At 40.7% G+C, this 11,735-nt stretch overlaps 1 protein-coding gene across 1 annotated transcript; it reads right to left on the bottom strand.

Annotated features, from left to right (window-relative positions):
- Window positions 1-519: 519 nt before the first annotated feature.
- On the bottom strand, window positions 520-2,730 carry LOC136118360 (disintegrin and metalloproteinase domain-containing protein 20-like). The gene has a single exon (XM_065871662.1). The coding sequence runs from the start codon at window positions 2,728-2,730 to the stop codon at window positions 520-522; it is 2,211 nt and encodes a 736-aa protein (XP_065727734.1).
- Window positions 2,731-11,735: the final 9,005 nt, after the last annotated feature.

Raw genomic sequence — 11,735 nt, 5'->3', positions numbered from 1 at the left:
TTATGACCCCAAATTTTTGATCTTCCTACTGTATCTGTCAAGGTGTCTTTTATGCTATCTTTTATGTTAGGCTTATTTAACACTAGCAAAAACATGAACCAATAACACAAATCTAGTACATAATCAACTAAGGGAAAGTCTAATAAACGATTAAACAAGTGCATACCGGTTCAAACAAGGAGTGCTACAGGCATATCTGTGAAACTTTAGTATGCACAACATAAATAAGTATAAGTCCTCCTGTTGTTGAACCTAACAGTTCCCACTATCATCTACAAGAGTAGTAAGACTATGACCAGATCTAAAATATTAAATGCATTGAACCACACAGACCCTTTTTAAGTTGCCAAGTCATTTTATTTCAAGATAACAACTTGGGAAGAGTTATGGAATTACGTAATTAATCCTGTAAGAGTGATTATCGATCATTTCTTCCTGTAAGTGCCAAAGTAATTTTCTCCATTTTGTGTGTTCCAGTTTGTATTTACTTGGGTTCAAGGGGTTATTTTTTCCAACGGTTTATTTTTTGCTTTCCATAGTATCTTTTACATAGAAAAAGACACCTATCACCGCTGAAAGCAAAAGAAGGAAAAGACGAAGAAGCAGTAGAGCTATTCCTCTGTTTATATTCACTAGTAGCCTGGCTTGAATACCTATTTCTCTGTTACGTGGGGGGCCACTATCTACACTGCCACCTGGTCCTTTCTCACTACAATTTGGTGGTTTCCAGCCTTGCTGACAGTGACAATGTCTTCGGTTGTTGCATACCCCTCTGTAATTGCACATCTTGACATCACAGTCCAAACCCATGTCTTGAAAAAAAGTACAGTTTTGGTTCTTACAGTATGATCCCGGGCCACATGACGCACCATCCACTACCAGCCCCATTTCTGGTGAGTCTGTCCCATAATGGGCATCGTACCCAAAGCAGCTTTTTGGTTTAATATCTTGTACCACTATATGATGAAATGTAGTGTGCTCCCCACCGCCAGGAAGTTCCTCCACATGAGCACAATGCAGCATTCCACACAGAACATCATCTGGTTCACATTTTACAGGACGTCCTCCTCCTGGAACCAGCCTCACACCACAGTTCCCAAATCGGTCACCTATGATATTCAATGTTTTATAGCATGCTGGTGCAGCATCTTTTACTTTATAGCCAAAGAGGGCTTGACACTGCATATCACGGTCACTACAGTTTCCCTTCACACAAACAGCTAATGGCGAACATGGGGTTCCATCCTGGATATAAGTGTCAGTTGGACAAACGTGCGTTGCCCCGTTACAATATTCTGGTAAATCACAAATACTAAGAGTATCTCTGCAAACAGTTCCAGGTTGAGCATATTTACACTTAACACAGCAACTTCCTTCATTGCAATCACTGCCACCGGTGAGGACACAATCGTTCTGACAACACGGATCCCTAGCACAGTCTTTCAAGGTGCCACAGTCACATTCTTCCCTCTGATTTACGATCTTGTCACCACAGCGAGGAGCTACATAAGGAAAATTACGGTATGGTACATTTGGTGAACTCAAACAAGGATCCCACATAGAAACCCGCTGATGCAGTTGGCTATAGGTACAATTGCTCATCATATCTAGAAGACCAGGCTCAGGAGCCATGATGCAGTGATCTCTTCGAAAACAGTGACAACCTGGACCATCGTGTACACAGCCCAGAATATGACCTAGTGCATGTGCTGTAAGAGTTGAAGCTAAAAATATGTGATATTTTGAAACAAATACATATGATGCTCCCCAATTGGGGTTGCATATTCCTTCATGGTTGCTATAATATGAGGACCCAGCGAGTTTATGTCCTGTGAAAAGAATTGAAGTATCATGAGGAATTTGTTTATACCATCCCCACCATTTCCATAAACCAAATTCATTTATTGCAGCTGCAGCCCTAGGCCACTTGTATAAATCTATCCTATCCATGCCATCCCATATGCACAGAAGACGAATCAAAACCTCAAGTTGACCCTGGTAGAAAATGCTATGCAATATGTTGTTTATAATCACTACATTCTCTACTATACGTGTATGATTACGGTTCTGAACAACTAATGAGTTAGAAATTGTGTAGTGAAGTTTTAAGTATTTCCTATGCGGCCACCACAAATACGCAGGAGCTGCTCTAGGTATCTCAGCAATCATCGCCTCCTCATATGCTTGATTTGTATCTTTCCTTTCAATCTTACATTTTGCATCCTCTGCTGGTGTTTTTTGTGACACAAGCTGAGAAATCACATGCTCGAATTTGGAAGAAGCCTCCAGTGGTTTGATTTCGTAAGTGAAGTCATCCACCTGCAGCATGCCATGCAGACCCCCATAGCAGGTGTCCAGTGTGCCCATGGACCCAGGAACCCCTTCCAGGTAGCTAAAGTAGTAACAGTCTCGGGGGATAAAAGGGTAGTCCTCCTGCATGGCGCCTTGGTCGTTATCGGTGATAACAGGAAAATGCCTGGGCAGCAAGCTCTTCTTGACTCTCATGTGAAGCACGTGTCTTTGGCCACTGAAGCGAACCTTGTAGGAGAGCTGGCCTTGTGTTGTGGCTCCACGCACTCTGTGGGACACCTTCCTGGGGATCACAATTTCAGAGGAAGTGAAGCGCCAAGCTGGGGGTTCATGGGAGCAGCAGGTCGGAAACAGGAGCAGCCAGAGCAGAGGCAGCCAGAGATCACCTGCCAGGTGGGCCTGGGCCCAGGCAGGCCCCATGAGTGAGGAAGCCTGTGACCAAAGAAATCCACTCCAGCAGGAGGCAGGCAAGACTATCCCTGCAACAGCAACTCCTAAACAGCAGTCTAGTCCTGAGGAGAGCAGAGAGAGACTGGAGGCTGGGCGTCCCCAGAGAGGTGCAGGAGGGAGGGGGCAGCTCTTACATAACAATGGTGTATTCATGAGGGGGAGGGGCTGTGCTAAGTGATCCTGGGGATCCTGGCACAGGGCTCTTAGAGAGGAGGAAACATGGGAGAAATTAGGAAAAATGGAGTGTATAGCTTGGGCTGAGTGGTCCCACGGCCTCTTGGAGAAGTCACAGGGGAAGAATCAGTGGGTGTTGTGCAATTTTAAGACAGTGATTGACATTTTTTTCCTGAAACCAAAATGAGACAAGGCTTCAATTTGTAATTAAGAAATTACAAAATGGAGAGGAGAGTGGAAGCTTCTTTGTGTAAGAATTTTGAGGAAAGAATCAGATTCTCTCATACTTTATAAAAATGAAATGTGTTGGGGGTGATTAACGGAACAAAAGAATAAATAGTGTCACGGGTAGAAAAGGTAGGGTAGATAGTAATAGTTTCTAATAAAGTTAAACTTATACTTGCCCTACATCTCAGTGATTCCAGCCATAGGACGTTCCCCACAGCGATTCGTATGTGGATATTCATAGCAGCATTATTCACAAGTTTATTCCAGAGACTGGAAACAAACAACCAGTACTCAATAGATGAATGGCAAACAAAATGGCATATTCATTCAGTGGGATAATCCTCAGTAAATCTGAACAAGTTTCCACCATGTGTAAGAACATGGATGTATCTATCTCATAGATATTATGATGATAGAAAGAAATCAGACCAAAGAAACTTTATATAGGACTTCATTTGTATGAAGTTCTGGAATAGTCCAAAGTAATATAGGGGAATAGAATTTAAATCACTGTTTTCCTGATGTGAGGGAAGGGAGGGATGGAGGGAAGTTTCTGGAGTGATGGGAAACTTCTGAATCTTGATTGGGGCGTGCTCAAGATGAACGTTTGAAATCCTCACCCCCAAGGTGGTGGTATTAGCAGGTGGGGTCTTTGGAAGGTGATTAGTGCTTTTATAGAAGAGGACTCAGAGAGATCCTTCACCCCTTTTACCCTGTGTGGTTATGGTGAGAAGATGTCATTTATGAGCCGGGAAGCGCTTCTCACCAGATACTAAATCTGATGGTGCCTTGATCTTGGACTTACTGGCCTCCAGAACTGAGAAATAAAGTTCTCTTATGTATAAGTCACCCAATAATGGTGTTTTGCTGCCTTAACATAATATAACATAAAATCGGTTCCTGGAAGTACTGTTGTAGGTAACAGTTACCTGAAATTGTGTGAATGGCATGGAACTAGGTATTGGATAGAGATTGGAAGAGTTTTGAGCGGAAGACTAGAAAGCCTACAGTGCTGTGGACAGACTCTTGGTGACAGCCTAGAAAGAAAAAGGAAAAGTTGCATAGAAAACCCCCAACCTCCTTAGAAAATACCTTAGAAAATACCTAGGTAATCTTGAACAGATTGGTAGGATATGGACTGGAAAGGCCATACTAATGAGGCAGAAATGGGGATTATGTTATTGGACAATGGAGGAAAAGCTATTTGTTATCAAGTAGCAAAGAAATTGGCTGGAGTGGGTTTGGCTGGAGTGGATTTGTGTCCTAGTGTTTTGTGGAATGTACAACTTTAGAAAATAAGTTGGATATTTAGCTGGGGAAATATCTCAGCAAAGTGTTGAAGGAGTGGCTGGCTTATTTCCTTTTGCTATAAGCTTCTAGCAAAATGTAGGAAGAGAAAAGTGATTTAAAGATGGAATTATTCATCAAAGAACAGTGGAACTTTAAAGATTTGGAAAATTCCCAGGCCATCCATATAGAAAAGACTGAGAAAACATGGTCTGAATAGAACACTAAGGATGTGGTCAAGCAAACCACTTGATAAGATTAGTAAGTCATCTCCACAAGTCAGGAGCTATGTACAAGACAATAGCAGAATCACCCCCTTGCTCCACAGGGTGATCCAGAGATCATCAGATCAATTTCAAAGGAGGGGTCTCCAGTGCCTTCAGGACCTTTTCATGCCTTATCAGAGGCATGACAGAGTTGCCACACACTTGGGTTCCATTCCCAGCACTCCACAGCACAGGCAACGTAGCCACTCCTCTAGAAGGCACAGACAGCAGGCTTTGGCAGTGTCCACGCTGGGCATTCTCCATTGGTGTGCAAATTCCATCCAGATTTTGAAGGATGGAGATTACTGGAGCCGAGGGTCTATGACCCTGGAGAGGCGGCCACCTTATAGAGCACACACCAGGGTAGTACCCAGCAGAGCCATGGGGGCAGGTCACTTCCAGGACCCCAGACTAGTAGAACCACTGCACATTATTTAAGCCTGGGGAGCCACAGGCATATGACTTCAGTCCATGAGAACTGCAGTGTGGGCTGTGCTCAGCAAAACCATGGGGTGGGCCTCCAGGAGTCTTGGGTGTCCAACCCAGAACTGCCAGCCCAGTGTGTCTGGAAGGCAGGACCTTCACTCCAATGGATCCGGAAGTGAAACAAAATCCCCAGTGTGCCTAGAGGGAAGAACATGGAGCCAAAGAGAATTAATTATTCTCTTGCCTTAAGATTTTGGACATACTTGGGACTGGTCGCTCCTTTCTTCTTTCCTATTTCTCACTTTTGGAATGAGAGTGTCTATCCTGTGCCTGTCCCACCATTGTATAAACATATAACTTGTGTGACTTTAAAAAAAAAATATTCAGGGGGTTCCCTGGTGGCCTAGTGGTTAGGATTCTGGGATTTCACTGCTGTGGCCTGGGTTCAATCCCTGGTCAGGGAACTTAGATCCCACAAGCCACATAGTGTGGTGAAAAAAAAATTATTCAGAAATATCCCTATATAATTGAAAGATAAAGATTGAGGCTTTGGGGAGGACCTTCAAGGAGTAAGGAGGAGTAAGACGTAGCGATCACCTTCTTCCCCACAAATACATCAAAAATACATCTACATGTGGAGCAACTCCTACAGAACATCTACTGAACACTGGCAGAAGACCTCAGACTTCCCAAAAGGCAAGAAACTCCCCATGTACATGGTCATGTGGCTGACGTGGTCTTGGTGCTCCAGCCAGGTGTCAGGCCTGAGCCTCTGAGGTGGGAGAGACGAGTTCAAGACATTGGATCACCATACACCTCCTGGCCGCACTTAATATCAATCAGTGAGAGCTCTCCCAGAGATCTCCGTCTCAATGCTAAGACCCAGCTCCACTCAAGGATCAGCAAGCTACAGTGCTGGACACCCCATGCCAAACAACTAGCAAGATAGGAATACATCCCACCCATTAGCAGAGAGGCTGCCTAAAATCATAATAAGTTCACAGATACCCCAAAACACACCACTGGATGTGGTCCCATCCACCAGAAAGACAAGATCCAGCCTCATCCACAATAACACAGGCACCAGTCCCCTCCACCAAGAAGCCTACACAAGCACTGAACCAACCTTACCCACTGGAGGCAGACACCAAAAACAATGGGAACTAGGAACATGCAGCCTGCCAAAAAGGAGACATCAAACACAGTAAGTTAAGCAAATGAGAAGACAGAGGAATACTCAGCAGATGAAGGTAAAAGTAAAAACCCACCAGACGAAACAAATGAAGGGAAATAGGCAGTCTACCTGAAAAAGAATTCAGAGTAATGGTAGTAAAGATGATCCAAAATCTTGGAAATAGAATGGAGAAAATACAAGAAACGTTTAACAAGGACGTAGAAGAAAAAAACCGAACGAACTATGATGAAAAACACAATAAATGAAATGTAAAATTCTCTAGAAGGAATCAATAGCAGAATAACTGAGGCAGAAGAATGGATAAGTGACCTGGAAGATAAAATAGAGGAAATAACTACTGCAGAGCAGAATAAAGAAAAAAGAATGAAAAGAATTGAGGACAGTCTCAGAGACCTCTAGGAGAATATTAAATGCACCAACATTCAATTATAGGGGTCCCAGAAGAAGAAGGGAAAAACAAAGGGAATGAGAAAATATTTGAAGAGATTATAGTTGAAAACTTCCCTAATATGGGAAAGGAAATAGTCAATCAGGTCCAGGAAGCACAGACAGTCCCATACAGGATAAATCCAAGGAGAAACATGTCAAGACACACATTAATCAACGTATCAAAAATTAAATACAAAGAAAAAATATTAAAAGCAGCAAGGGAAAAGCAAAAAATAACATAAAAGGGAATCCCTATAAGGTTAACAGCTGATCTTTAGCAGAAACTCTACAAGCCAGAAGGGAGTGGCAGGACATATTTAAAGTGATGAAAGGGAAAAACCTACAACCAAGATTGCTCTACCCAGCAAGGATCCCATTCAGATTTGACGGAGAAATTAAAACCTGTACAGACAAGCAAAAGCTAAGAGAATTCAGCACCACCAAACGAGCTTTACAACAAAGGCTAAAGGAACTTCTCTAGGCAGGAAACACAAGAGAAGGAAAAGACCTGCAATAACAAACCCCCCAAAATTAAGAAAATGCTAATAGGAACATACATATCGATAATTACCTTAAATGTAAATGGATTAAATGATCCAACCAAAAGACATAGACTGTCTGAATGGATACAAAAACAAGACCCGTATATATGCTGTCTACAAGAGACCCATTTCAGACCTAGGGACACATAGAGACTGAAAGTGAGGGGATGGAAAAAGATATTCCATGCAAATGGAAATCAAAAGAAAGCTGGAATAGCAATTCTCCTATCAGACAAATACACTTTAAAATCAAGACTATTACAAGAGACAAAGAAGGACACTGCATAAAGATCAAGGGACCAATCCAAGAAGAAGATATAACAATTGTAAATATTTATGCATGCAATATAGGAGCACCTCAATATATAGGGCAAATGCTAACAGCCATAAAGGGGGAAATCGACAGTAAACAAAAATAGTAGGGGACTTTAACACCCCACTTTCACCAATGGACAGATCCTCCAAAATGAAAATAAATAAGGAAACACAAGCTTTAAATATCACATTAAACAAATGGACTTAATTGATATCTACAGGACATCCCATCAAAAACCAGCAGAATACACTTTCTTCTCAAGTGCTCATGGAACATTCTCCAGGATGGCTCATAACTTTGGTCACAAATCAAGCCTTGGTAAATTTAAAAAACTGAAATCTTATCAAGTATCTTTTCTGACCACAATGCTATGAGACTAGATATCAATTACAGGAAAAAAAATCTGTAAAAAATACAAACACATGGAGGCTAAACAATACAGTACTTAATAACCAAGAGATCACTGAAGAAATCAAAGAGAAAATCAAAAAATACCTAGAAAAAAATGACAATGAAAATACGATGACCCAAAACCCATGGGATGCAACAAAAGCAGTTCTAAGAGGGAAGTTTATAGCAATACAATCCTACCTCAAGAAGCGAGAAACTTCTCAAATAAACAACCTAAACTTACACTTAAGGCAATTAGAGAAAAAGAACAAAAACCCCCAAAGTTAGCAGAAGGAAAGAAATCATAAAGATCAGATCAGAAATAAATGAAAAAGAAATGAGGACACAATAGCAAAGATCAATAAAACTAAAAGCTGGTTCTTTAAGAAGATAAACAAAATTGATAAACCATTAGCCAGACTCATCAAGAAAAAAAGAGAGAAGACTCAAATCAATAGAATTAGAAATGAAAAAGAAGTAATAACTGACACTGCAGAAATACAAAAGATCATGAGAGATTGTTACAAGCAACACTATGCCAATAAAATGGAAAACCTGGAAGAAATGACAAATTCTTAGAAAAGCACAAACTTCCGAGACTGAACCAGGAAGAAACAGAAAATATAAACAGACCAATTACAAACACTGAAATTGAAACTGTGATTAAAAATCTTCCAACAAACAAAAGCCCAGGACCAGATGGCTTCACAGGCGAATTCTATCAAACATTTAGAGAAGAGCTAACACCTATCCTTCTCAAACTCTTCCAAAATATAGCAGAGGGAGGAACACTCACCAACTCATTCTATGAGGCCACCATCACCCTGATACCAAAACCAGACACAGATGTCACAAAGAAAGAAAACTACAGGCCAATATCACTGATGAACATATATGCAAAAATCCTCAACAAAATACTAGCAAACAGAATCCAACAGCACATTAAAAGGATCATACACCATGATCAAGTGGGGTTTATCCCAGGAATGCAAGGATTCTTCAATATATGCAAATCAATCAATGTGATACACCATATTAACAAATTGAAGGATAAAAACCATATGATCATCTCAATAGGTGCAGAAAAATCTTTCGACAAAATTCAACATCCATTTATGATAAAAACCCTCCATAAAGTAGGCATAGAGAGGACTTACCTCAACATAATAAAGGCCATATATGACAAACCCACAGCCAACATCATTCTCAATGGTGAAAAACTGAAACCATTTCCACGAAGATCATGAACAAGACAAGGTTGCCCACTCTCACCACTATTATACAACATAGTTTTGGAAGTTTTAGCGACAGCAATCAAAGAAGAAAAAGAAATAAAATGAATCCAAATCAGAAAAGAAGTAAAACTGTCACTTGCAGATGACATGATATTTTACATAGAGAATCCTAAAGGTGTTACCAGAAAACTCCTAGAGCTAATCAATGAATTTGGTAAAGTAGCAGGACACAAAATTAATGCACAGAAATCTCTTCCATTCCTATACACTAACAATGAAAGATCAGAAAGAGAAATTAAGGAAACAATCCCATTCACCACTACAACAAAAAGAATAAAATACTTAGGAATAAATCTACCTAGGGAGGTAAAAAGCCTTTACTCAGAAAACTATAGGACACTGATGAAAGAAATCAAAGATGATACAAACAGATGGAGAGATATACCATGTTCTTGGATTGGAAAAATCAATATTGTGAAAATGACTATACTACCCAAAGCAATCTACAGATTCAATGCAATCCCTATCAAACTACCAATGGCATTTTTCACAGAACTAGAACAAAGCATTTCACAATTTGTATGGAAACACAAAAGACCCCGAATAGCCAAAGCAATCTTGAGAAAGAAAAACGGAGCTGGAGGAATCAGGCTCCCAGACTTCAGACTATACTACAAAGTTACAGTAATCAAGACCATATGGTACTGGCACAAAAACAGAAATGTAGATCAACAGAACAGGACAGACAGCCCAGAGCTAAACCCATGCACATATGGTCACTTTATCTTTTCTTTCTTTCTTTTTTTTTTGTGGTACACGGGCCTCTCACTGTTGTGGCCTCTCCCATTGTGGAGCACAGGCTCCAGACGCGCAGGCTCAACGGCCATGGCTCATGGGTCTAGCCGCTCTGCGGCATGTGGGATCTTCCCGGGCCAGGGCACGAACCCGTGTTCCCTGTATTGGCAGGGGGACTCTCAACCACTGCACCACCAGGGAAGCCCTGGTCACTTTATCTTTGATAGAGGAGGCAAGAATATACAATGGAGAAAAGACAGCCTCTTCAATAAGTGGTGCTGAGTAAACTGGATAGCTATATGTAAAAGAATGAAATTACAACACTTCCTAACACCATACACAAAGATAAACTCAAAATGGATTAAAGACCTAAATGTAAGGCCAGACACTATAAATCTCTTAGAGGAAAACATAGGCAGAACACCCTATGACATAAATCACAAGATACTTTTTGACCCACCTCCTAGAGAAATGGAAATAAAAACAAAAATAAACAAATGGGACCTAATGAAACTTAAAAGCTTATGCACAGCAAAGGAAACCGTAAACAAGATGAAAAGACAACCCGAATGGGAGAAAATATTTGCTAATGAAGCAACTGACAAAGGATTAATCTCCAAAATATACAAGCAGCTCTATATCAAAAAAACAAACAACCCAATCAAAAAATGGATGGAATACCTAAATAGACATTTCTCCAAAGCAGATATACAGATTGCCAACAAACACATGAAAAGATGCTCAACATCACTAATCATTAGAGAAATGCAAATCAAAACTACAATGAGGTATCACCTCACACCAGTCCGAATGGCCACCATCAAAAAATCTACAAACAACAAATGCTGGAGAGGGTGTGGAGAAAAGCAAACCCTCTTGCACTGTTGGTGGGAATGTACATTGATACAGCCACTATGGAGAACAGTATGGAGGTTCCTTAAAAAACTAAAAATAGAACTACCATATGACATAGCAATCCCACTACTGGGCATATAACCTGAGAACACTATAATTCAAAAAGAGTCATGTACCACAATGTTCATTGCAGCACTATTTACAATAGCCAGGACATGGAACCACCCTAAATGTCCATGAACAGATGAATGGATAAAGAAGATGTGGCACATATATACAAGGAATAGTACTCAGCCATAAAAAGAAACAAAACTGAGTTATTTGTAGTGAGGTGGGTGGACCTAGATTCTGTCATACAGAGTGAAGTAAATCAGAAAGAGAAAAAAAAATACCATATGCTAACACATTTATATGGAATCTAAAAAAAAATGATTCTGATGAACCTAGGGGCAGGACAGGAATAAAGATGACAACATAGAGAATGGACTTGAGGACATGGGGAGTGGGAAGTGTAAGCTGGGATGAAGTGAGAGAGTGGCATGGGCATATATACACTACCAAACGTAAAATAGATAGCTAGTGGGAAGCAGCCACATTGCACAGGGAGATCAGCTCGGTGCTGTGGGACCACCTAGTGTGGTGGGATATGGAGGGTGGGAGGGAGATGCAAAAGGGAGGGGATATGGGGATATATGTATAGATATAGCTGATTCACTTCGTTATACAGCACAAAGTAACACAACATTGTAAAGCAATTATACTCCAATAAAGATGTTAAAAAAATTAAAAAGAAAATAAAAACAGTAGTGGGGAAAAAAAGAGACTGAGGCTTTCACT

This window comes from Phocoena phocoena, chromosome 2, assembly GCF_963924675.1.
Source record: "Phocoena phocoena chromosome 2, mPhoPho1.1, whole genome shotgun sequence".
NCBI lineage: Eukaryota > Metazoa > Chordata > Mammalia > Artiodactyla > Phocoenidae > Phocoena > Phocoena phocoena.
Note: the sequence above shows the minus strand (reverse complement) of the source record. Positions and strands in the feature narration are given on the sequence as shown.

Coding starts and splice junctions, on each gene's coding strand:
- LOC136118360 (XM_065871662.1), bottom strand. CDS start 2,730: ATGGGGCCTGCCTGGGCCCAGGCCCACCTGGCAGGTGATCTCTGGCTG.